Source organism: Diceros bicornis, chromosome 2 (genome assembly GCF_020826845.1).
Source record: "Diceros bicornis minor isolate mBicDic1 chromosome 2, mDicBic1.mat.cur, whole genome shotgun sequence".
NCBI classification, from domain to species: domain Eukaryota; kingdom Metazoa; phylum Chordata; class Mammalia; order Perissodactyla; family Rhinocerotidae; genus Diceros; species Diceros bicornis.
Window position 1 is genome coordinate 47,084,075 of NC_080741.1, and position 27,637 is coordinate 47,111,711.

Genomic DNA, 27,637 nt, shown 5'->3' on the forward strand with positions numbered 1-27,637 from the left:
CCTAAAAGAATATTCACATGGTGTTCCTTTATCTAGGAGTGCTCCAGCCCATTCATTCTGCTTGATTCACCCAGACCTCCTTGGAGTACATGTTTGAGTCCATCGGGGCACAGTCTGGGCACAGCCAGGCTGTAATTCCCAGTGTGCTGTTTCACTGCCTGATGCCCCTCTGAGTCTAGAGACCTGGGTTCCAGTTTCGCTCTGCCACCCAAGAGCTGGGCAGCTCTGGTTGGGCCACACCATCCCGCCTGAGGTGCAGTTTCCTTGTGTGTAAAGCAGCGGCCTTCACAGTGCCTGCTTCACAGAGCACCTGTGAGAAGGGAGATGAGAGTGCGGAGGGAAGAATAGTTTGGGTGCACTAAAGATACTTCATTATATGCTAAGTAAGACTCAAAGCCAGAGCTGTGCTGAGCTGTCTGCCTTCACTCTCTGTGCCCCTCTCCTGCCTGAGGATCCTTTAGCAGCATCTAAGTGAGGAACTAGCCATCTTCCCCACCGCCTCTGCCCATGAAGCCCCAGGGGAAGGCCAGGCTACTCTTGTTGGTTTTCTGCAGCTTTCTCTTTAAGAACCACCTCTCCTCTGGGAAGAGAAATGAGCTGTCAGTAAGTCTGGTGCTTTTAAACAGCTTATCACTGAGCGCAGGTAGTTACCAAATCAAGTTTCTGTATCTGTTGTCATGAAGATGGGTTTAAAGTGGTTATTTCTTAATTGTTTTCTTATTATGTTTGTTTTGTGAGAAAGGGGAGAGTGGGGATTGACTGTAAGGATTAAGAGAATCTGTGTTGGGGCGGGGCTGAGGCGTGCAGGGAGGATTTGAATCCAGGGTAGGCTTGTTGAGAGATTCCTCTTAGCGCAGTGTACGGGGACCTGGTTAGAAATCTCATGTGGACTAAATTGTACGCTTAGCTCCTGTTGAAGCCTGATCCGTTAAGTTCTGTGAAGACACAAGAGCAGGACAGGACCCCGTCTCTGGTGGGGTATTTGGAGGGGAGATATATTTAGGAGGAACCCCTTTGCAGTGGTTCTCAACCCTGGCTGCACGTGAAATTTCTGGGGGCAGGTGTGACCCAGGCATCAGTAACTTTTAAAATGCCATTCCAAGGTGCAAGCAAGTTTGAGAGCCAGCGCTAAGTTTAGAGGACTTAGTGTGGGGGTGGCCGGAAGTGTCCTATTCCGGCAGATTTTCTCATGAGCCTCCCTCGTCCTTCTTCCAGCACGGCAGGTACACAGAGCTGTGGACTGGAACCTAGAACCATCACCAGCAAGCAACATCTGGTGTAGTCTGAGTGTTTTTTCCCTAAGCTGCACAGTATGAATCCTGAGGCTGGTTTCTCTGGCCTTTGAGCTGTGCTATGCTTTCAGAACCCCTCCCCGTTAGAATGAGAGAACCTGGGAGGGAATAAAAGGCAAGGTCATTACCGTGTGTTTGTTTTTGATCTGTTGCAGTGAAGAGCAAATGACAAAAATGCACATCACAAAAGAGGTATGTGAGTACCTCTGTCTTCTGTTTCCAAGATTTGTTGTTTTGAAGGCAGGACACTCACAGTGAGACTAGGGGAGGGAGAGGCAGTGCCTTGTCACTGGGAACTGTGATACACGGTGGTTACTCACCGTTCTTACTGTGCTTATTTTCCAGTGTACAGGGCTGCCGGGTGACCGGCTTGATAAACATGTTACTCAGGTTTTTGTTTTAGTTTGTTAAATCCTGATAGCTAACCTAAATACCATGAGGTTGCAATGCAAATTAAATGCATGATGGTTTTGAGTGCTGTTAGCTATTCTGTGATCTGGGACCAATCACTGTCAGAGATGCAAGGGGACCAAGACACAAAGACCCCACGAAATCCTGCCAGAGCAGAAGTGAGGGGTGTCCTAGCTGGCCCTCCCTGCGGTGGGTTGCCACCAGAGGTGACTGGGAGCAGCCTTGTGTGGATTTTTCCATCTGGGTCATGTGTTTTGGTCTTTCCCTCATAAACGCTGTCTCTTTTAGTCAGAAAGCCAATATTTGGTAAGAGATGGTGATAGTAAGTTATTTTTACCTCAGTCCTTTCCTCTCCCCTTTGCTTGTCCCACTAGCCTAACGAGGGCATCAATCCGCCTCTTTGAGTGTTGCCACAATGAGCCAGCCTCACTCCTGCCATAGCACACTCTGAGTCAAGCCCAGGGAATAGCACCGTTGATCCCTCCTGTGTGCCCAGCGTGTGCTTTACATGCAGTACCACATTTGTCCTCACAACTGCCCTCTCAGATGAGCTTCATTACCCCTGTTTTCTAGATGGAGACACTTGGCTATGGCCAGAAAGCTAATGGTGATATGAGGAGCTGAACCAAAGTTAATGGCCCCAAAGTAGAATGTCTTTCCTGTAGATCACTCTCTCTCACACTCTTTTCCTGGAGCAAGGAGGGTTAGCCTGAGGAGACCTCAGTGAGGCAGGTACACGGAAGGTGACTGACTGCCATGATTCATCCCTCACAGACCAAATGCTGTTTTATATCAGGGACAGGAACATAGGCCTCGGTGGCTGAGCCTTCTTGGATTTCGTCACTGCCGAATCACTGTGCTGCAGGAACTCCTGGCAAGGCTGGCTTAGTTATTAATTTGTGCAGTCACTGAGGTGTGGGTGGCAGGCCTCAAAGGATGATGTTTGAGCCTCACTTGTGTTCTGAGAGAGCTTACCTTCTGTGTTGGGCTCTGTGTTTTGCAGTGAATGTGCAAAATATTTTTAATGCTAAAAACCAGGTATTGTAGAATGTAAAATTGCAGTGTGGAGGAATGATTCTAGCTGAGATCCCAGATGCGTAAATTTGGTCTCTTGGCAGCTAGATTCCGCTTTCTGGAGCCCAGGGGGATATAAAAGTTGACACCTTTATATAGATCTATGTGGAGTGTGGCTGAATTGCAGTTGCTTTTGGAGCTATAACTTTGAATTATCTGGCTTTTTGGTTTAAAAACAAGGGTGCATTAACATAGGTGTTGGCTTATTTGGAAAGCAGGGCAAAGGAAAGCACAGGAATGAAAAGGGATTTGAGAACAGTAGCCAGGCTTCCTTTGACTCCTGTGGTGGTCTCCCCAAGAAGTCTTACAAAGCTGGTGCTGTCCCACAGCTTGTGGGCAGATATGGGCAAAAGGAATCCCCACCCCCCAGACACGGGACTCCCCTTTGGATCACAGGCAAGGCTGGGCCTGGACATTTGGGTGCTGTGGGCAAGATTCCAACGGATGATCTTTAAACACTTATTTGTTCAACAGCTCTTTTATGGGAGGGGATAAATTGATGTTGTGTCAAGAAAAACTGTATGCCTCTCTAACTTCAAAATAGGAAATGTATTACATGAATTTATTATGTGAGATTTTCCAAGTCAGACAACTACTTGGAGACATGTTAAGGGATTTAAAATTTAGATAGTAAAATCAATCACTCATTCCCAGTGAGTAGCATTATGCATGCATAACAGAGTTTCAGAATTGTGTCTGCCTACACCCCTGAGACCAGGTTGGTCTCAGAGTTGATAGAAGGGCCTGTGGTTGCATCATGTAGCATTCCCGTGTGCCCTACAAGATGTGCTCAACAGAGATGGGGTCACACCAGCTGGAGAAGGAAACCTAGGTTAACTTACTCGTGTTTCTGCTTTTCCCAATGACAGTTTATTGCTTTTTATGGAATGCCCATGAGAGAGTTCCTTGGTTCACTGTTCCTTAATCTGCCTGTGGTTACACTCAAACTAAAAAGATTGAAACCCTTAGAGCAGGGTTTCTCCCCTTGGCAATATTGACATGATAATTTTTGTTCTAGGGGCTGTCTTATGCGTTATAGAGTTCTTAACAGCATCCCTGGCCTCTACCCACCAGAGGCCAGTAGCACCTCCCCACCACCACCACAGTTGTGACAAATGAAAATGTCTCCAGACGTCCCCAGACGTCCCTGGGGAGCAAAAGTTTCCCCGTTAGGAATCCCTTCTTTAGGAAAAGGAAGAGAGAGCTGTTAACATCTTTGTGGGTCCTGAAACCCCCGAAGACCCTTGTCTATAGGGGTGGGTTTTGAGTAAGTAGTTCCCAAAACATGGAAAGGGAGTCTCAATTTCTAGCCAGTTGACAAAAGTTAAAGCTTTTAAGCAGTTTAATTTCAGAAAGACGTCTTGGATGCTTTTTACTGCGATAAGGCATTAGAAGACTAGAAATAGCTGCTTTGGTTTTGGGGTTTTTTTTTTCAATCAGCAAACCAAGAGAGGTTCCAGAAGGGTTCTATGACTTTTTCAGGAAATGCATTTCTGAGCAGAGTCTCTCCCTGACCATGTTTATGATTCTTGTGAGACTGGACTCCTGGGGAGCCTTGCAAGTGCCTGCTCTGGCATTTCTTCACGGAATGGACAGTACTGAGGGTCCTGGCTGGGCCCCGTGTGAGGCAGGTGGGAATAAATGGGGAGGAGCGCAGGTCCTGTCCTGAGGGCGCTCCCAGCCTCCTCTGGGCAGTGACTCAGGCACTGCAGCATGCAGGGACAGTGGGAGGCAGTCAACGTGCGTTAAAGTAAAACTGTCAGGAATGGAATAGTGGTCCTGGAGCCGTGGTTTTCAAGCTGTATTCTTTTAGCAGCTGACATTACTTTTCCTTCAAACAACATGTGCAAAAACCCAATATAAATAAAACAAGTCTGACCCAAGTTTGAAGCCAGGGTGAAAGAAGGGGGCCTGGAATCCCCCACCCCTCTCCTCACCTCACCTCCCTTCCAGAGAGAACGCACTTGACGGTACACGTCTGACTGAAAGTAGGCTAATGCTTGGTTGAATAATGATTTTTTTTTTTTCTTGACTGGATCTATCATCCTTTTCCTATTTGAGGTAAAAGTGATTTTCAAAACCATAAACCGAGATGAAGATAATAATGCTGTTCCATTGCTGTATAGTTTTTACTCTCAATCTGTGGAGGCAGATTCAGGGGCTGGGAAAATACATACCTACATATATAGATACACATACAGATATACATACGTATATTCGTTAAAAGTGTTTTGATATTTTATTATGAAAAACTTGAATATATAAAAAAATACAGAAAAGAGAACTCTCATCCCCTAAATTTAATAGTCATTATTTTGTCATATTTGCTTAACATATGTTTTTAAACTTGTAATGGATAAGAATTTTAAAAAACATATCCAGGGGCCGGCCCGGTGGCATAGTGGTTAAGTTTGCATGCTCCACTTTGGTGGCCCAGGGTTCAGGGGTTTGGATCCTGGGCTCAGACCTACATGCCACTCATTAAGCCATGCTGTGGTGGTGTCCCACATACAAAATGGAGGAAGAGTGGCACGTATGTTCAGTGATCTTCCTCAGCAAAAAGAGGAGGATTGGCAACAGATGTTAGCTCAGGGCCAGTCTTCCACACCAAAAAAAAATTTATATATCTCCACAATAATAAAGTCTGGGAATATTTTTACCACATTCCCCTTAACTCTACCCCCATCCCCTATCCCAGTTCATCTTGTAGACCAATGTAATTTAAATCGAATTTGTGAAACTTACATGAGAGATACAAATTTGATTCAACATGCAGGTGTTCCTATATCTATTTAGTTTATTCTTCATTCAACAACCATTTTGGGATGCCTCAACCTGAACATACGATGATGAGCAAAACAAAACAGACCAAACGTAGCTCCTGCCTTGGGTTTTGTTAGAAAATGGAAGTTTTTGAGTTGCTTGTCTGGAAAACTGAGGAAAGTGGGTTCTGTGTCATGCCTGCAGCGGGAGTAGCTGGTGAGGAAAGGGTGATGGGATGAGGATGAATTTGGAGGTTTTGGCGAACAAGCCTGCCCATAGTGTGCTAATCTGATTCTTGAGTTGGCAAAGTGCTTTGTGCATGATGCCCCTGCAGACTTGCTGTCCATAGAGCCTCGGGAGCTGGTAGAGGCTGTGTTGTGCACGTGGCTTGAAATCACGGCTCTGGCATTGCACGGGGCCTGCCTGGCAGGGGACAGCTACAGTGTGGGCAAAGCTGTTAGATTGGCTGGTTATTCACTACCTGCCTTGCAGGGGGGAGTGGAGCCCAGTGATCAGAGTTGAGTTATTTGTTTTCTAATAGTTATTACTCTGCTATTTTTACAAAACAGCACATAAAAGAACCTAGGAGTCTTACATAAGAAAAATAGCCCATGGGGGGCACCAGAAGTTTACCTGACACCTTGCTCAGTTCCTGCCACACTTGCCCTCCCATCCTAGGTTTTAAGCTCTCTCCTCATTTATTCATCTGAAGAAAGACTGAGTTGTGTGCACTTTTGATAGAAGTATAGTAGTCCCCCCTTATCCGTGGGCCATACGTCCCAAGACCCCCCAGTGGATGCCCAAAACCATAGATATAACCGAACCCTATATATACTATGTTTTTTCCTTTACATACATACCTATGATAAAGTTTAATTTACAAATTAGGCACAGTAAGAGATTAACAATAATAACTGATAATAAAATAGAACAACTATAACCATATATTATAATAAAAGTTACCATAGATCTTAGCAACCTCAGCATATGATTTTTTTTCTTTCCTTATTAAGTCGAGAACTTTCACTTTTTCGCTTAAGGGAAGCACTTTACAGTTTCTCTTTGACATATCCAAATTGCCAGTGTCACTACTCTTGTGCTTTGGGGCCATTATTAGGTAAAGTAAGGGTGACTTGAACACAAGCACTGCAATACTGCGACAGCCAATCTGATAACCAAGAGGGCTGCTAGTGACTAATGGCAGCTAGCATGTACAACGTGGATGCCCTGGACAAAGGGCTGATTCACGTTGCAGGCAGGAGGGAGTGGGACTGCGTGAGATTTCATCATGCTACTTAGAACGGTGCACAACTTAAAAGTTATGAATTGTTTGTTTCTGGAATTTTCTATTTAATATTTTCGGACCGCGGTTGACCACGGGTAACTGAAACCGTGGAAAGCGAAACCACGGATAAGCGGGGACTACTGTATGCCTTCTATCAATAGTCCATTACAAATGGAACCATTTGGAATGTTCCCTGCCCTACATCCATTTCTATGTTAGCTATTTTTTGAAGTTAATGAAGAGCACTAGAAAAGAAACAGTGGGACAGTGTAGAGGTTTTCATACTCGCTTGACTTCATCAACTGCAAACCTTATAGGTTGGTTAATCAATAACCTGTTTTTAAAGATTCTATAGCAAATGTATTTTCAGGACAGAAAATAAATTTCAGGAACCTTCAATTTAGGCTTAGAAATACAAGCCAGGTGATTTCTCACTGATCAAGTTTAATATTGGATAATGTTTTTAATGGGTCTTCCTAAGTGGACAACAGCCTAATTCACATAATGGGATAAATGGAATATAATGAGTCTAAAGCAGCTACAAGGCCCCAGTTATATGCAGAAACACAAGATTTTTTTTTCAAGTGAGGATCATGCTGAAGCAAGTAAATATTTCTCTTGAATTTTATGATTGCTTTTAAAACTAACTACATTCATGAATTAGTTGTATGGCCCCGCAAATATGTTTGTGCTTACAAAAATGGTAATACCCAATTTCATAGAATGTACTTCACCTGTTACTTGCATGGCTGGGGTAGGGTTGTGCAGAAGACTTCAAGTTGAGTTTCTTATCATTGAACATGCCCTGGGAAAGGTGGGGGTGGCATTTCAATAGCATCTCTCTTCCCAGAATAAATTGCTTCTTCCCTCACTTTACGAATTGGTAAAAATATTGTAGGCTGGTGAATATTTTTGCAGTATGATTGCTTTTTAAGATTGAAGTGCAAGGCTGCTGCATACGTTGCAGGAGGGGAATATTTACAATGACCTATACATGATTTTTCTCCCTCTTTGGCAGGAAATAACTACGTGTTCACCAGATTACTACAAATGGACTCAGTACCTCTTTATTAAACTCTACGAAGCTGGACTGGCCTATCAAAAGGAGGTAAGTTAAAGTTAGCTGCACTTTAAAAATTTTGTAAATCTTCTCCATCTTCTTAGAACACGTCATTGTTTAATAAGAAACAAACCCTGTTAGCACAGTAGCAGTGGAAATGAACACTACCTCAAGTTCATGAAATCAATCACAGCAGACCCAAAAAGTAACTATGGCCGGGCTTAGTTTGATGCCTCCAGGGCAGGGCTTGAGCTCCTTTCACCCTTGAATTCCTAGCACATAACACAGTGTCTGGTGCTTGTATTGTGCTCAAAGAGGGGCCATGGGAGGAATGAAGGCTTCTCAAATCCTAGCTCCGCTACCTCTCTGTCAGCTTAAAAAGTAAAGTCATCTGTTACTTTATCCTCAAAATGAGTTTACTTGGGAATAGCCAAAAGAATTGCAATTTGGGATGTGCATGCTATGGTGAACCATAGGCAAATCCGGAAAACAAAGGAGGGAAGCTGCTTTTATAGAGAAAAAGGGAGAGTAGGGAGGGGCTGTTCTAAAGGAAAGTTCATTGGAGGAAAGTAACAGTTCACAGTGGCAATGGCTTCTCATTGGCTGAGCTACGGTGTTTCTCATTGGCTGGGCTGTTGCTGGGTGGGGAGAGAAATCTTCCTTCAGTAGCAAAGTAGTTTTACTTCCTGTCAAAGATACAAGCATGTGTCTCTTCCTGTTTGGAATAATTGGCGATGTGTGATAGGGCATGAGACCTCCCCCTACAGGCCTTCCCAACTCCAATTTAGTTAAGGTTTCTTTTATTAATTTCCACATCTCCAAGCTGTGTGCCAGCTGTTAATCTCTAGGGATCATGGTTTCTCATCTGCTAAGTCAGGTAGTAACATCATCCTTACAGGGAAGAGAGAGATAATATTTAAAGAACAACTATCACAGTGCTCACACATAGTGGTCTCCCAAGAAATGGAGTGCTTGTTATGACAGGAGCTCAATAATAGTAGATAAGCCTTAGATGGTGGGAGATGAGGGAAAGAGTATCATAGTGTGGCCTAGACCTGCACTGTCCAGTACGATAGCCGCTAGTGACATGTGGTTGTTGATATTTAAATTTAAAGTAATTAAAATTAAATAATATTAAAAATTCAGGTCCTCAGTCACACTGGCCACATTCATGTGCTAGTAAGCTAGTATTGGACAGCACAGATATAGAATATTCCCATCATTACAGCACATTGTACTAGATAGCACTGGTCTAGAAAATTCAGAAGTAACAAGAAGAAAATCCACTGTACCTTTATGCTTGAGACATTCTCCTTGACCAGAGGGATTTAACAACGTAGAATTACATTTACTTTTCTGTGGGTCACATCACGCTGCTTGGTCTTGCAATGAATAGTACTTACATGATCATTATGTTTTTTGTTTTTTGTTTTTTTATAATTTTATTTATTTAGTTTTTCCCCCAAAGCCCCAGTAGATAGTTGCATGTCATAGCTGCACATCCTTCTAGTTGCTGCATGTGGGACGCGGCCTTAGCATGGCCGGAGAAGCGGTGTGTCGGTGCGCGACCGGGATCAGAACCCGGGCCGCCAGCAGCGGAGCGCACTAACCGCTAAGCCACGGGGCCGGCCCAATCATTATGTTTTAAGTTTAAAATTTTTTAGAATCAATATAGAGACAAATGCAGAAAGCTCAGTTTGGAATTTTAGAATAAAACAAAAATGTCTTAAACCTTGACAACATAAAAATAATATAGCTAACAAAAATCAGGAGGTGAAATTGGGGATGAGAAGTAGAAGCAAGTGTGAGGTGATGCCTTCATCTTTCATAACAAGGAGTCACAGACAAAGAATTAGAGGTTTATGTCTTTTTTTTTCTTTTTTGAGTTAGAAAGGTACTATTAAAGCTAAAGATAACAAAGATAGCAGAAACTAGAAAAGGGTTTGGGGTGTGGGAGGAAAGCTGTATGACCATGCTGAATATCTCATAGTACATGGCAGAGTGTCAGCGGAACTGTCTAAAGACAATATACCAAAATTGAAGTATAATTTTATTACTTAACGTTATAGTGGTAAATACCAGAACTAATGAATAGAACCTGCTGAAAGTGGAAGAGTATTTTAATAACCATTTCAGATAATTATGAATATTCTTCTTTGATACTTTACCAAAACTTAACAAGTGGTGGTTTCTTAAAGATAATCGCAAGGTTGAATCGGAAACATCAATGAACTTTTTGTACTCTGTTATATTAAAATGTATTGGTCTATCGTGCACTTTGAATAGATTTTTTCACCCACACATTATCATTATAATGAAAATAGTTTTGGCCTGCAGACCACTTGCAAAGGTCTCAGGGACCCCAGAGGTTTATGGACCACACATTGAGAACCACTGTACAAAGTATGCAACCCCCTCCCCTGCTCTCATCTTGAAATTAAGAATATTAAAATGTTGCTTGTTTAAAATATGTTAAGTTTGTTTGTTTGTTTTTCGAAAAAGTATTGAGTCCTCATTAACATTTGGGATAAACTGAGAGTGAGAACTTTGTGGAACTGAGTCATACTAATGTTCAACCACTGTAGACTCTCCTGGGTCACTTTAATTTCTTAAAACACCATAGCTGTTCCTATGCCCAGAGCCCCATTAGGTGAGGAATGTGAGAGACAAGAATAGCTGTCCAAAGCTCTGACTGCAACAGACCTTTTTGTATTGTTAAAGCATAATTTTCAAAAGTTAAAAACATAGCTTGCATAGAAATACAAAATGAACATGTGTCAAAAATTTTATTCAATTCATTAATTAATGAGGGAATGGTTATATGTTAAGACTGGTTCAAATGAGATTTCAAGGAATGGAGATTTATAGAGTCAAAGGAATGCTAAAATGAATTTGTTAATAGACTCAAGACTACTTAATGTCCTACAAGGCAATAAACCTAACTTTGGGGGCTATCTTTTCTATGAGACAGAAATTATTTGCATTGTCATTGGATGGGAGCCATTTGCATTACTCTCAGACAAAAATCGTTTGCAGTGCTATGAGTTTTCTACAAGTTACCCTGTCCCCTTGCACTCTGGCAGGGTCATAAAGTAATTTAAACAGTACTAACTAGGAAGTCAAACAAAGGTACACATCCCTAGAAAATCAGATAATCCCTGGAGGTGTTGGCCTGTTAGACAATCCCAGCCTACACTAAAGTGACACCCAGCAATCCTTTTCACCCATTTCGAAGTTTTGGATAATTTTTCTTAACAACATTATTCAATATTCAGAGGCAAAAGGGTAGGAAGAGAATCGGTGGGAAAATCATCCCACTCAGTGTCCCACTCTACTCAACGGATCCGGTGCTAATCCAGCAGCCTGACAGACATGTTCCCAGAAGATCCTGCCTTGTTCCAGGTGGACAGTACTGTAATTATATCCAAAAGGGGTTTCCACACTGGAATCACCCATGGGTCCAGGCAGAGGGAGAGAGATACCATGAGCTACATTATGTGTCCCAAGTGACAGCAATAAGGATAAAAACAAATCAAAGTTATAAGATGTGAAAAAACCACAGCAAAGCACAGGGTGTCCTGCAGATAAACCGCAGGAAAGAGTAAACAATTCTTTGAAGAGTGTAAGCAGTTGTGTTAGATTATCCAGTGTCACCTATCCTCAGCTGTGTGGTTACTGTTTATTGTTTCATGTGCGTGGGATGTGAAATGATGGGACATGTTAATGTAATAGTGTAAATGTCTCTCAGAGGGAGCCCTTATGTTTGCTGTGTGATACTCCTTTATAGGACACTCTTTTTTTTGTATATATTTATTGTCCATTTAAGTTGAATTTCTGAGTATATTGAATATTTACTGTAATATTCCTTTCTGGACACTTGCTTCTCTGTCTCTGCGCTTGGGGTTTGTTCGTGCTTCCTCAATTCTCCAGCACATTAAACCCTAGCAGGAAACTTAATCTCATCGCTGTTGGATTGGATCCCAAGTTGATCACAAGCAGCATCTTAGGAGCTGAGTAACTTATCTAAAGATGGAATGGATTCCAGGGGAGGTCCCATTGCACAAGCACAGCCATCCTGCTGACTCCAGATGTCTCTCTCTCTTCTCCTCAGTTGTTTGTTTCCAAATCAGTGCAACACTCCTCCTTCCCCCGCAGTATGCATGCCCCTGGGGGGTATAGTCCAGTTTCCCCTCTCACTATTTTTCTCCTGGGAGCAACCTGTATTAGTTTACTATTGCTGCTGCTGTAACAAATTATCACAAACTTAGTCGCTTAAATTGTCTTCCAGTTCTGGAGGTCAGAAGTTCTTGAAATGAGTCTCACTGGGATAAAATCAAGATGTCAGCATGGCTGTCTTCCTTCTGGAGGCTCTAGATGGCAGTTTGTTTCCTTGTCTTTTCCAGCTTCTGTAGTCTGCCTGTATCCCTTGACTTTTGACCCTCCTTCATCTTCAAAGCCCGAGCGTAGCATCTTGAAATCTCTCTGACCTGTGCTTCCATCATGACGTCTCCTTCTCTGATTCTGACTTTTCTGCCTCCCTCTTTCTCTTATAAGCACCTTTGTCATTACATTGGGCCCACCTGGATAATCCAGGTTAATCTCGCCATCTCAAGAGCCTTCACTTAATCATATCTTCAAAGACCTTTTTGCCATGTGGGTAACGTATTCACTAGTCTTGGGTGGCATGGGCATCCAGGTTCCAGGTGATGCAGGACATGAACGTCTTTGGGATGTGCTTGTTCTGCCTACCACAAGCCTCTTCTCGCTGCTTCACAGGGTTGTTACAAGGATTAACCAAGTGGGTGCTTGTGAAGAGCCTGGACTGGGGCCTGGCACAGGACAGGCCCCAATAAATGCCCACCGAGTGTGCCTGTAGAGTTACATTGAGTCCTTATGGTATATAGATTGGAAAAATAGAGTAAAAAAAATCCTATAGCTTCCCAGCTAATTCTGAGGCAGACCGTCTATGGACCAGTATTAGGGAAGAATCATTTAGATTATTTTATGGATTTTTATTTTAAAAGATAGTGTTTTTGTTGCTAGTTGTTGACTTAAATATTTTGGTCTACTAATCTTTTTAAGTCGCCATTAAAATATCGTGATCTTAAGAAAAAATCATAAATAGAATACAGAAATGCATACTTGGTACATTGTTTGAAGATCAGAGTTAGCATTAATCCAAGGTATTTTTTCTAGGTAGGTCTCCTTTTATTGAGTAGCTATTTTCAAATTGGCTTTAAAACATAAAACATGTTGGTGTCAGTTAGCATTCTATTTCTAGGGTTTATTTCAAAATATAAATTTTTGAAATTAATTTTACAAAGTTAATTGACTTTACAAAGACTGCACATAACATACTTTGTAAAGTGTGTTTAACCAAAAATCACTTACATATTAGTACTTTTTCTCTCACAGCATTTTTATAACTTTTATTTTTTTAATAAAAAATAGCCTTAACCCTTAAATTCAGTTCTGCTATAAGCTGTATAAATGAACATTTAGGGAAAGTATTTCAGCAGCATTACTAAGCGTAGCTGGAGTGTTTAAGTCTTTGTTTTAACAAGCACTGTCCATCAAAATGTTCATTTCACCCCTCTGGTTTAAAAAATATATATTCCATGGGTGTAGTTGTTAGAGAGAAGAAGGATGCTGTATTATGCTTGAACATCCTAGGAAACTATGGAGAGCTACCCAGTCTATGAGTTTGTCTTTGGCTGTCTCCATGATTTCAGTGGCAGTTGGTGTTAGTGCTAATTATCCGCCTAAGCAAGGTATGCAGTGTGGCCTCGACTTCAGGAAACGTACTGAAAGGAACCTGTGCACCAACAGGCAGCCTCTCCCACTCTGCCCCCTCGTGGCTTTGGAAGGTGGTGGCAGTAACAAATAAACAGTAGCCTTGGGAACCCTCCCCCTCCCCGACTCAGTCCAAATTCAGGCCCATTCTGGATGGAATGGAGCAAGATTGATTTTGAGAGTTAGATCCTTAAATAAGATCTATGTGGTGTTCCTTAATTAAGCATTGTTTTGTCAAGGAAAAAGCTCATAGACCTTGAGAAAAATCAATACCCTAAAACATGTACTTTACCAGCCTTCTGGAACCTGAGGCTGCCTGACAGTGTACTCAGAAAAGGTCTTTGGTAGTATAAAAGCAGAGCTTGGGGAGAAAGAAGCAAGGAAAATCACGGAGAGTAGCCAATGGCCTGAGGACTGAGGAGACAAAAGCATGCTAATGGAGGCTGCAAGCTAGAAGGGACGGACACTGGCACCCCGTGCACACTGGCACCCCGTGTGAAGGGCGAGGCCCAGGAAGGCAACGGAAAGGAGGATCCAAGGGAAGAGGAGGAGGAGATGAGAAAGAGTAAGGTTTGGAAGAGGAGGCCCACTGGGGCAGTGGACACCACAGCTGCTGTGTCACAGAGAGGAGAGCTGATAAACATGAATTCAGGATGACATCGCCCTGAGAATCCCCAACAGGGCCCATAGTCACCCACGCCTCCAACAAGGGTGCAGGGAGGCAAAAATGGTGGAGCACCCCCGTCACTGTGCAAACTGACCCTTGTGGACATGGCAGATTTATGGTTGCGTTACGGTGTGCATTTCTAAAGTGCTTCCTAAAAGCTTCCCACAAATCACTCAAACAAAAAATATTAATCCTAGTGTTTAACCCTTGATCAACTGGGGAAATCTCATATTTGAAATGGCTCATTCTGTGATGTTGCCAGATAACTTTTGTGAGCGAAGCAGTGGGCAAAATCTATTAGAGTTCAGTGTGTTTGCAAGTATTTTAATGATTTCAATATCAATTTAAGGTTGACTTCAGAATACCAACATAGGTTTATTTTACAAATAAGGCTAGTTAACTATAAAGGAGCATGGCGTTGGCTTCAGTAGGTGATAGAGAACATAAATGTCAGCCAAGGAAGTTGCTATAGTCAGTGCAGTGCAGAAACATATTCTATGTAGCAAGACTGTGCTTGCTTAAAAATCAAGGCATCCAGGGGCCGGCCCAGTGGCACAAATGGTTAAGTGCATGCGCTCCGCTTCGGTGGACTGGGGTTCGCCAGTTCAGATCCCGGGCGCGCACTGATGCACTGCTTGTCAAGCCATGCTGTGGCGGCGTCCCATATAAAGTAGAGGAAGATGGGCATGGATGTTAGCCCAAGGCCAGTCTTCCTCAGCAAAAAGAGGAGGATTGACAGATGTTAGCTCAGGGCCGATCTTTCTCACCCAAAAAAAAAAAAAAATCAAGGCATCCATCGAAGTAAATGTTCAAAATGTGAAAATCTGGGAATGCCGGATAAGAGAAGACTCTGGCTTCAGAGGAAGCTATGTAATAGAGACCGTTGTATAAGAGACGAGACCCAAGAAAAGGGATTTGGGAAGCAACTCCAGGGCTTCAGGAGGCTGCACGTGCTGTGCCCCCTGGACCAGGGACCCTGCCTTTTGCCCACCCGTGGGTTAGCCGCCTATGTAAAGGCTGAGCCTGAACCCTGCGACTGTGGTTGAGGTGGATCGTGGTCCTGGGAAGAAACGTGAATGGGTTCTCACAGCTATGCATCTTTGATTTGAGATGCTATTTCCTTTGGTGTTTTTCCTCTTCCCCCAAGACTCTCATTGGGGAAAAAAGTTGCTTTTGTGTTTTGCTTTCTTTGTCTTTCTTTCGACACCAGAGTTTTATTATAATGTGTAAATTTCTTAGGAGCACATCTCCCTCATTGCGTTTTGTAACCTAGAGCCTGTGAGATGCCGGGCCATGTGGGAAATGTTGATAGGAAAATAAAGTCCTATTTATTTTTGCAACCTGCAGTACTGTGTTTACTTCTCCCATATCCTCTGAGGTTTGCAGGGGGCAGGAGGCAGAGGTGGGGGCATAGAGGGCTTTTCTTCTCCCTTTCTTTTATATTTTATATGGTTTTAGTTGTGCATGGGTTTTTTTGGGGGGACTGCCTCTTGAGTGAACTATCCACCTTACTACACAGTACTTGGCCCTTCCTTTTTACCTTTTATTTTAAGTGGTACCCCTCCACCAACTGCTAATACAAGCAATGATAATAGATAAGTAAATCACCCTTGGTTTATTAACCTAAAGTTTTTAGGTCTTAGATACTTCTGTGCTATGTATTTGGTTTCTATATATTTATGGATTCAAGGCTTTTGGGGCCTCTAGAATGAGGGGGCAAAATCATTCACTGCATGTCTTTCCCACTCCAACTCTAGGCTTCACAGGCTTTCATTTTTCAATGGATGTACTACTTTTTAGTTGTAAAATCACAACCCACAGATGGGTTAGCCTCTCCTCCACTCCTACTTTTTGTGTAATTTTTAGATGTCTCTGGATCAGTCAGGGTCCCAGCAGGAAATAGAGGGCACACCCAAGAGGAGTCATTGAAGAAGATGTAATAGAGGGATTGTGCAGAGTTTAGGGAAACCTGCAAGGGATGGTTAAGCACCTGGTGCTGGCCACAGAAGGAAGCCTTTGCCACTCCTGGCTGAAGGGGCAGTGTCGGGGAGCAGTTCCTGGAACTGGGAGAGCAGCAGCTGTAGCAGTAGAGAGGCCTGCCCAACGGGGTGGTGGCCCTCAGTAGAGGCGTGTGGCCACTGCCAGCCAGAGCCCAGCTGGCAAGAAGCCAAAGTGTGTCTCACTGGTCAAACCCAGCCAGAGGGCAAGGGTCCAAGTTAATGCAGGCACAGAGGTCAGCTTCCTGGGGCACAGACCAGGGTGGAAAAAAGGATTTGGAGGGGCAAATGGACAATTTTCAGCACAATATCTTATTAGAATTGCTTATTAAAATTTAAAAAAATAATGTGTATCAAGTCAGGATATTTTAGTGCCCAGACACATCCATCTGTACTCATTGCCTTCTGTGGACTAAGGGGTACCTAAACGTCATAAAGGAGAGAATGCAGATGGCAGAGGTATTCATTTTAAATGAAGATAGAAATAAAGAGAACTCCAAGGAGAAACTTCATAATGGTTAAGACTACAGGTTCTATCATCCAAACAAATCTATGGAGATAGATCTCAGAATATTGTTACCTTGTGGGACAGATGTTGATTGGAAGAAGGCACAACAGAATTTTCCCGTGTGCTGGGAATGTTCTATATCTTGATATGAGTGATGGTAAAAACTCATCGAGATTTATCCACATTACTCTATGTATGTTATACCTTAATTTAAACAGAAGTTTTAAAAATTTGCAAAAAAAAATTTACAGTTCCTAGAGACCTGAGTTCCTACCCCCTCTCTGCCGCTTACTGACTCTGTGACCCTAGGCAAGTTATTTAATCTCTCTGTTCCTCAGTTTCCTTCTCTGCAATATGGGGATAATAACATTCTTACCTCAAAAGGCTGTTGTGAAGATTATAAGAGCCAACCTTAGTAAGGCACTCAGCACAATATCTAGCACATGGTGATTGCTCAATAAATGGTAGCTATTTATATTAAAATAAATATATTTGTTTCTCCTAAAATAACCCAGTTCTACTAAATTCTAGGTACTATTTTTTCTTCTTTTCTCTGTTGACTAAAATTTCCGTTCCTGCAAGTTCATCCTTTCATATAAGAAGATACCAAACTTGAGTTAGACACACGCTGAAAGGCTTGCTTCCCAAGCCTGTTCTAACAAGATGAAAGCACAGAGGCAGTTTACATGTTCTTGTTTTACAGTTTGCTAGTGGTTTCTTTGCCAAGCAGTACTCCCAGGAGATGCCCTCAAGTCTCAGAGCAGAGATATTATATTTGCAGACACTCTCCAGTATAAGGAACCCTGAAATGATCCTATCAAGTGTACTCACCAGATTGCATCATTTTGTTTCATGAATTATAACAGGCTTTGGTTAACTGGGACCCAGTGGATCAGACAGTGCTTGCCAATGAGCAGGTGGATGAACATGGCTGTTCTTGGCGTTCTGGAGCAAAGGTGGAACAGAAGTACCTCAGACAATGGTTTATTAAGACAACTGCTTATGCAAAGGTGAGTATCAGCCCGGAGGCTCCCCAACAATGCCATACATGTTGGCAGATAGCACTAAGGTCTTCTAAGTATTGGAAGGCCTCACTGTTGGGAGTGAACCCTAGGAAGGGCTCTTGGAGCCATGGGTGTGCAGACAGGAAGCATATGAGCCTCAGGTCACTCAGTTGGAGGGTGATGGGTTTGGGCTCAGTTACAAATTATAACTCAGTTATGAGTGACTCAGTTATAAGTCAAGAATGGCACCTGGAGGTCATTGTAAGGAATGCGCTCAATCATTGTACTGCTGTAGAGGCAAAAAAACATTCAATTTTATCTGCAATTATATCAGTAATAAAGCTAGAAAAAAAAATGTATCTTCATCTGCATAGTTCTTGTAAGACCTCCAAAAGGCAGAATGACATTTCAGAGAGTCCAGAGAAGGCCCTCTAAAAAGAATGAAGAGGTAGCTGGTTTTCATGCAGGAAGGCCATAGTGGAAATGAACTAAGCCAGGAACCAAAGCTCTGGATTTTAACTCTTATCGGTCCCTAATTAACAATGTAAGTGGTGCGAGTCGCTGGGCTTGGGTTTCCTCATCAGTAAAAGGAGAGGCTGGGACCAAGTAGTCTTTAAGTGCGTTCTGGCTCTTTACGTGTTCCAAGATTCAAGGCAAAGGCAACCCTTGGAAGAAGGAGCTTGCTTATTAAATCACTAACAGCCTGAGCAAAATAACCCATTCTGCATATGCTGGAACCACTCTCTGCAAGGTATCCTTTGAGCTTGCAAAGTTTTAGGATATGGAATTGAGGGATCTCTCCCTGAAAGTCCAGAGAGAAATGATTAGAGCAAATCAGGGACACTTCACGTGGCAGTTTGATCATCTCTGTATTCATTAGCATAAGAGTGGACATAAATAGGATTTGAAAAAGTAAAGGCGTCATGAAGGGCTACTGTTCCATGGTAGTTCTTCCCCTGTGGTAGTCACCGTAAGAATGATAGTTGTACCCTCCATAGTAGCCCGTGGGTCGCTCTGTCAGAGATAGGGTACTGGACTGAAATGACTTTGGGTTAGACCCAGTACTGCACTTCTTATACACAAAGAAAGCACAAAGTTATAAATAACTTCCAATCATTACAAAACTTTGCTGAATTAGAACCACAGTAGACAACTCACCATACCAATGCCATATGGATATATAACCTCCAATTTTCTCACTCAAAAGACATATCTTAAATGAGGCTGTTTTCTCATCGTTTATTCGGAATGTAGCAGAGAATAGCATGTGGATTTGGAAAACTACTCATTAGAACTTAACACAATGCCTTGCTCCTTTTAAGCACACCATAACATTGAGAGACTGAGTGAGAAGAACAAAGCTGAGGACATTGCTTTCTATAATATCCCAGGCAGTGGGAGCCCTTGTCTGCTGACAGTTGGGGTCCACTGTATTACCGGGAGGCATGTCAGGTCACCTCAAGGACCTGTCAGGTGACTCTGTACTAGGCATTGTTGGAAAGACCACCTAATTAGCTATTTTGTTTTGACCTCTGCCTGAAGTTGGAAATGTAATAACCGAACTGAGGGGCATTATTCTTTAAATTGTCAGCTGTGAATTTTCAACTGTTCAGCAGAAATGGTTAGTTACCATGGTGACTCGCCTGGTTCTTGCTGAACTCCTGTGCAGATTTATTGAAAAAGCTGTCTTTGGAGGTCAGCACTTGGTTTGCCCTGAAAATCAGGAGAAGAGGGAGTGGCATGGGAATGGTAGAGGTGGGAAGAGATCTATGTTTACTACAGGTCCTTGGCTGAGGGGTGCACATGCACAGAACAAGACTCCATAAGGCCTAATAGAAAATGATTGCTACAGGCCTGAAAGCAGAACAGAGATCCAAGGGGGCTGCACAGTGCTGGGAGACCTTGGGGTTATGGTCCAACCGAAGGTATGTGCTCGAAACCCCAAAAAGGCCATGTATTAGAAATATGGATTTCACCCTAGGACTGAGGACAAAATCAAAATAGATTCACCTTCATAAAAATAACAGCAGGGGCTGGCCCCATGGCCTAGTGGTTAAGTTCACGTGCTCCGCTTCAGCGGCCCCATGGGTTCGAATCCAGGATGTGGACCTACACCACTCATGAGCCATGCTGTGACAGCAACTCACATACGAAATAGAGGAAGATGGGCACATATGTTAGCTCCGGGCAAATCTTCCTTCCTTAAATATATATATTAATTAATTAATTATTTTAAAACCCTGAAAGTTTCAAAAGGAACTTTCAGAATGAAACTTAGCACCTTTATAGGGAGACAACATAATCCTGACTCCCTGTACGGTTGATTTCATCTGCAATGTCCAGCATATAATAAAAAATTACTAGACTTGCAAATAAGCAGGAAATTATAACCCATAATCAAGAGGAAAAAGGCAGCCCAATAAAAATAGATCCTGAGATGACCCAGATGTTGGAATTAGGAGATAAAGCCAGAGGTATCTGTTATATAAATGGTCTGAGACTTAAAGGAAAACATACTCATAATGAGTGAACAGATGGGGAATTTCAGAAGAGAAATGGAAACTATTTTTTAAAAAAACCAAAATCTAGAACAGAAAAGTACAATATCTGAAATGGAAAATTTACTGTTTGGGCTACAGAGGGATGAATAAGGGTTAAGAAGGCCATAAAGCTGGAGGGGAGCACCCCAAATAGGGAACATCATGTGTGGTGGCCCTAAAACAGAAATGTATATGATGAGTTTGAGAAGCTGAAAGAAGACAGTATAGCTGAAACTGAGAGAGCCAAGGGAAGAGACTCAGGATAGGGCTGGAGAGGTGGTGGGGGCCAGGTCAGGCAAGGCCTTTCAGGTCTTAAGGAATTTGGGCTTTATCTTGGGGGCCATGGGAAACCATTGAAGGATTCTAAGGAAAGGAATGACATGATTGGATTTGTGTATTTATAAATTCACTGTGGAAAGAGCAAGTGTGGATGCAGAGAGACCAATTAAGAGACTAGTGCAGTAGTCCAGGCATGCATAACTTAGACTTAAGTGGGAGTAGTGGAGAGAAGTGGGTACTTTAGAAAAACATTCGAACGGTGAAATCTGTAGAACTTGATAATATATTGAATGAGGATAGGTAGGAGATGGTGTCATCAAGAAAGGCCTGATTAGAACAAGAAAGGAATAGTTATGCTACTTATTGGGATAGGGAGTCCTGGAGGAGACGTAGTCCTGACCCTTTTGAGTTTGCAGTGGCCATGAGACGTTTGAGTAGAGATGTACAAATAATAGGTGCCTGGATAAATGGGTCCAAAACTTCAAAGAAGATCAAATGAGATAGGACATCTACTTTAAAATCTGGTATGATAGAAATAGTCTTGAATTAGTGTAGAGGTCCTGCTATATCAACAAGGATGAGAGATTGAATCAGTTAGTAATGCTTTCAGCTGCAAGTAACTGAAAACCCAAGTTATGATGGCTTAAGCAAATGGGAGGTTACTTTTCCTGCATAAGAAGTCCCAGTTGCTAAGACTGAACTGGGATACAGCTCTGAGTTGGCATGTTGGTGGTTCTCTTGACCTTTCCTTCCTGCCCATCACCTCATGGTTGCAAGATGGCTGCTACAGCTCCAGGCATCACCTTTCCATTCAAGACAGAAAGAAGCAGGAGGGAGAGTGTAAGTGAATCTTTCTTTTATCTGAAAAGCAGGAACTTTCCCAGAAACCCCCAGCAGAATTCCACTGATGTTGTGTTAGCCCCAGTTGTGCCATATGGCTACCCCAGCTTCAAGGGAGACTAGGAAAGCAAGTTTGGGCTTTTTAGCTCCTATAGTCAAGATGTTTGGGGGAAGGGGATGAGGAGTGGATACTGGGATGGCCAGTGAGCTGTGCCCGCCACAGTTATCTTTAGAGCTTTGTATCTGGATCCAGTTTTGCAGCTCTGAGGGCTGCCTCCGTGATGTACAGCTGGTGGTCTCCTTGGGCTTGTGGCTATGGAGGTGCCCTCTTTTCGTTCACTTAACTTCCAAATTATAAAGATGGTGCCTGATGTGAAAATTACAGGGAACCCTGAAATATAAATGTCCTTTATTAAGGCTGTTCTGTGACGTATTTGATTTTCCTCCCCTCACCCCTCACCCCTCATCCTAGGATTGTTTGCTTTGTGAAACATTAAAAATGATTTCAGGCCCTTGTTCTGTGAAAAACAAAACCTGCAGTAGGAGGATCTGAGGAACATGAATCAGTCTTGGCAGAGCTGTCTGGGAGGTATCTTGTGGGCAGCACAGTGAGGGGAGGGCAAGGGGAGGGGCCGCACTGGAGACCTACAGACAGAAAGCAAAAGGGATTCAGAGCCTGATGGAACCAACGCCTCAGTTCCTGACAGCAGGCGGCAGTTGGAAGGAGAGACAAATAGCTTCCCATTTGAACTTTTCTAATAGATTTGTGGTTTCAATTGCTGCAGCTGCCTCCTCGCAGCCCTCAGCCACTGGGGCCCTATGCACGTGCTCCTCTTTGGCGTTAAAATGGATATAACCATGGCCTGATGTGCTCAGTCAACCCCTACACCCAAGCGGTAGTTATATTTTCCAAGTTCTCAGGAGTTACCTGGCAACTGCTGGACTATGAACAAAGTCTGTGTTCACCTTCCATTTCCTGCCTGCTTGCCCCTGATCTGATCAGTGCTCAGGCCTTTACTTATCCCATCTTATGTAACCCTCACTTAATCCTTTGAGGGTAGATACTCCTGTTATCCCCATTTTACTGAAGAGGAAACTGAGGCTTGCACTGGTAATAAGGAACAGCACTGGGATTCAAATTCGAGTGCTTGAGCTCTTAACCGGCAGTTTGCACTGCTTCTCAGGTAGTCTGAATTTGTTCATTCTTTCCCCAGATGTTATTGAGTGCCTGGCCAGACCCTGGGCTAGGTGCTAAGAATACAGATGAGAAAAGCTGAGGGCCCTGCTCTTAAGGAGCTTGGAGGCTAGTCCGGAAGACAGTTGAGACATGAGAGGTCACAGCCCAGTGGAATCGCCGTCATGCTGCAGGAGAGTGCAGGGGAGGTGAGGGGGAGGAAGAGGAGCCCCCGGTCTGCCCAGTGGTCCCAGGAGCAGTCACTGAGGAGGTGATGAAAGAGGCGAAGCGCAGAATGTCTGTAAGGGAGCTTTGTTGCCTTCCAAACATGCAGGAAACTTCACGCTTCACAAGTGTTTCCAAGTAGAATTTCTGCTGGTAAGAAGCGTGGGGCAACAGTGAGCCCTTATGAAATCAGGGTGGGATGGAAGGTAATAAGCCACCCATTTCCCTGCCCCTTGTGCCTCTACCCCCCTGATTTCACCTGTGAGCTTGCGGGTAAAGTAGAGGTGCCTTCCCCAGAAGGCACTGATCTTGTTTAAGCCTGCGAAGAGTGAAAATACGGGGTTGGAGAGGCGAGGAGCTGAGGGAAGGGAAGGGAGGTTTATGACATGAGCTCTTTGGGGAGGTGGAGAAGGAAGCTGGAGCAGAAAGCCGTGGAGGAGCAGGGGTGCAAGGGTCCAGTCTCCAACGTGTGCCCCTGGGTGCTTAAGAGGCCCTGCCGTCTGGAATGTGGACCCTTGGGCACCCTTGTTTCCATCCTGAGGCCTTGAGCTGCTTGTGAAAGCATGTGGCTGTCTCCTGGAAATTGGGCCTGTTGCCTGGCTTTCTGCCCCTACCCAGATCCTCTCTCAGCCCCAGAACAGAGGCTGCTCACAGGTAGTGCCAAGAAATGCCTCTCCAGAACAGCAACCAAGTCAGCCCTGTGCTGCTCGGAAAGCTTTGCAGAGGGATTGGTCAGCGAGGTTTGGCGACTTGGCCCCACCCTGTCCCCCACCCCCAAGAAAGACCCTTGGCCCCAGTGCCTCCTGTGTGTGCAGCCTGGGCCTTCACGTGGTGGGTGTGCACACAAATTAGATGTTGGCTGAGGAGCCAAAGCTTCTGAGAACCAAGAGGAGCAAGTGAGAGACGTTTAACGAGCTGTCAGCTTCTCTGCAAGGCTGTTGGGGTAAAAAGCTGTGAGGACACAGGCCAGGGCCAGATTTAATGACGACAATGCTTGTGTTTATCTACTGCGAGGGTTTTCTCTGAAAAGCCCTGTGGCTTTAAAGCTATCGCTGCATTCATCCCTACCATGCCCCTCTGTGGTCAGTCAGGGCTGAGGGTGGCCTTGTCCCTCCCCCCTTTTAAAAATATTTTATTAGCTCCTGAGTGGTAGGAGTGGCAGAGCCCGTGCAGGCTCTGGACCCTGGGACTCAGAGCAGTGCCCAGACGCACCCTCAGAGCGACCAAGCGAGCCGTCTTCCTTCCGGAACTCTCCCCCATGCCCCGCTGTCTCTTCTTTTGGAAACGGCAGACCACTCCCGTCTCTGGGATCTGATTTGACTCCTCGTCTCACACAGCTAATTAATTGTTAAATTCTGCTCCTTCTTACATAATATCTCTTACTTCTTTCTGTTCTCTATATTCCCTGCCTCTCTAGGATATTTTCTCTCCTAAGCTACAAGTTGAACTCAGTTCTCCACCTTCTGTCCTATCCTCTCAGCCCCCCTCAGGGTGATCCATCATTGGCTGGTGCCAAGGGGCACAGGTGGGAGTTGTTACAAGGAAGCCTCTCTGGGGGTGGGAGTGGGCAGGGGTGGGAGGGGGACAGCGGCAAAAGGAGAGTAGGCGACTTGAGGCTGACAGTTCCCCAGTACTTCCCAGGCAAGCAAGAGGCTGCCTCGAGGGGATCAGGAGACTTGTGTCCCTGCCACTGCCACAGCTGAGGGAGCAGGCGCTTCAGTGTCAGCTGGGGGTGAAGGCGACACTGCAGGAGGAGGCAGCTGGCTGGCTCTGAGCAGGCCGTAGAGGGAACTTCTGCCTGGAAAAGTTCACCAGAGTTGGTGCAGGGCAGGGTCCCAGCTCTGGATTTGGAGACCCATGGTGTTTCTAGACGATACAGGCAATTAGATTTCCTTTCCCTAAATGCAGTGCCTTCCTGCCTGCTTCCAGAATGTCCCCCACCAATGAATGCCTAGTCACATCTGTATGTGGCTATTAGGTCAATTCTCCGTAATGGCCTTATTTCCCTCGCCCCTGAGTAAGAATCTTGCCGACACCCTGCTGTCCCTCCCATCAGGGAACTGAAGATAGTAGTGCCTGCACACCCTCTCCCCAGCATGTGAGGATGAAAGAGAACTTCTGAAGGAAACGCACGGTCTCCAGGTCGGCACACATGCTCTGCAAACAGGAAGGTTTCCTTTGTTTTTGGTTTTTGTTTTCAAGAAAAAAGGAATGACTGCAAAGGGAAAATGGGAGAAATAAATTAATAATATACTTCTTATGGTATATTGACAATAAAATAAGTTGTAAATTTGATTGAGAAAGAGTGAAGACAGAACTAAACATTGTGTCTTGCTCTTGAACCTTGAGTAGCCTTTCCAGACTCCTGGCCGGGTTCTTTTGGAGTATGAAGGCCAACTTGCTTCTCGAGGTGTGAGCCTGGACTCCCCGTGGGAGAGGAAGGGGATTTATTAGCACCTTGTAGGGGAGTCCCTGGGTGTGCTAGTGAGGGCTAGTGAGTGTCGCCATGAACCCCTTTAGCTTAGAGAGTCATTTGAATTTTAAAGCTAGAAGAAACTTGAGAGAACATTGCGCGTCTCCCCCACCCCCACCCTGCCTTTGGCTCAGAGTCTCTCGTGCTTTTAAATCCCTGCCCTGATCTGAAAAACATAAAAGCAAACAAAAAAATCCTCATGGCTGCCTTTACTGCCGCTTGAAATTACAAAATCAATATGATGTCTAAAAGCAAATTAAAATAAAGGGATAAGGTGTTGCTTTATTTTAAGCTGCCCACATCCTGCCCCCCTCCTGCTCCTCAGGGGGCTGATTGCCAGCTTAAAGTGTCCTTGAAAATAACTGACCCAGCCCATTCCTCATTTTATGACTGAGGCCCCCAAGCCCAGGAAAGCCAGGACCCAGCTTCAGTCTGCTCAGTCGCAGACCTGCATTCTTTCCACCTGCCCTTGAGCACTAGCTCTCAAGCAGCCAAGCATTTCCAAGAACCACTTGCAGGCAGGATGTGTTGCAGGAAGGCAGGGCATTAGCCAGTTAGGAAATGTAATAGGTACAGGGAGGGGGCACAAATGGCCAGGTAATGGAAAGTGCAATGATTAGAGGTTTTCTAGTTGGAATTGGCTTGTTGGCCTCAGCTGGAGCAGTGTCAGGTTTTGCGTCATTCTTCTCTGCTCCAACTCACCGTCCTTACTCCAGGGCCTTCTGAGCCCAACTTCGTGGAGAACAGTGAGACTGATCCAGTGGCTGCCGCTGCTATTAAGGAAGCAAACAGTCACTAACAGATGCATACGTATCCATATTATATTGTTTTGTTTTGTTTTTCAAAAAAAGGTTCCTCTTATGGAAAAGGAGAAGTTTCCACAGTATCTTTGCATTTCTCTATATATTTTGCTTACTATTCCAGTGTGGCTAATTCTGAGTGTCAGATTTGTTCAAAATAGAGATTTTTTTTTTTTTTTGTGAGGAAGATCAGCCCTGAGCTAACATCCATGCCAATCCTCCTCTTTTGGCTGAGGAAGACCAGCTCTGAGCTAACATCTATTGCCAATCCTCTTCCTTTTTTTTTCTCTTTTTCTTCCCAAAGCCCCAGTATATAGTTGCATGCCATAGTTGCACATCCTAGTAGTTGCTGTATGTGGGACGAGGCCTCAGCATGGCCAGACAGCAGCACATCGGTGCATGCCCAGGATCCGAACCTGGGCCACCAGTAGCGGAGCTCCTGCACTCAACCGCTAAGCCACAGGGCCGGCCCCTCAAAATAGAGATTTAACCCTTTCTAGAGCTGTAATAAATTGTGAACTCTGGTAAAATGCAAACTCTAGGGGTTTAAAAAGAGTATATTAACAGCATGATCTTAACTGTGTAAAAACGTGTACATAAGTATACACTCACATACTACATTTTATCAGTTCTAACACACGATTGTTTTTAAATTTTATGCTCCACTAAGAAAGACAAATGCTGTCAATCAAAGACACCATTGATTGTAAGACATGTCTCAGTTTCAGAGCTTGTGGGGAAATGTGCGTCTTAGAATCATTGAAGATGAGATATAAGTAGAATGGAAGGAGATAGAACAAAATATTAATAGTGATCCCCAATGCTTAAATCGATTGTGGGTAATTGTTATTTTTCTTCATCCTTTTCTGTCTTTTCCAAATTTTCCATAAAAATAATTAACCATTTTGATTATCATAAAACAAAACAGCCTGATAGCAGGGTTATGTCAGCATTTATTTACACATCTTCTTTAGAACTGAGTGTCTTGGAAAGGTTTGGTCTTATGTTCCTGCAAGTTTTTAATTTATAGGCAGGCTTCCAACTTGAAGGTAATTGAGCTGAATGTCCCCCTGGGACTGCTGTCCCCATTTTGTTTTCCCTGATTAGACCAATAAAAGCTTTCAGTCTTGCTGCCAAGGCTCTGCTTTCCTGGAACAAAACCACCTTTTCAGGCAAAGATGGCCTCGTGCTGCGGATTGGGCTGAGTAGCTATTTAATTACTCTTTCCCCTCCTGTGGGGGGCAGTTATGGCCTCTCTTTTGTCCTGTCGACCTAGAGGTGGTGGGGTGACAAGGGTGGCCTCTGGGAATCAAAGGCTTTCTCATCAGACAGGTGACTCTGTCGTTGGGAGAGTTTGTCCTCTGTCATCTGCATTCTTAGGAGCGTGGTGGTGGCATTTCAGAAACTGTAGTCACCATCTCTTGGATTAGTGGAATTAGAACTGTTCTGCTG

The 27,637-nt window shown here is 44.0% G+C and overlaps 1 protein-coding gene across 2 annotated transcripts in view; it reads left to right on the top strand.

Moving 5' to 3' along the window:
- Positions 1–27,637, top strand: part of LARS2 (leucyl-tRNA synthetase 2, mitochondrial) — a 164,453-nt gene that overhangs the window by 59,953 nt on the left and 76,863 nt on the right. For both annotated transcript variants that reach the window (XM_058556627.1, XM_058556636.1), the window contains exons 6-7: positions 7,844–7,933; positions 17,717–17,860. In XM_058556627.1, coding sequence (XP_058412610.1) covers positions 7,844–7,933; positions 17,717–17,860 — 234 coding nt within the window. The remainder of the gene's footprint in view (positions 1–7,843; positions 7,934–17,716; positions 17,861–27,637) is intronic.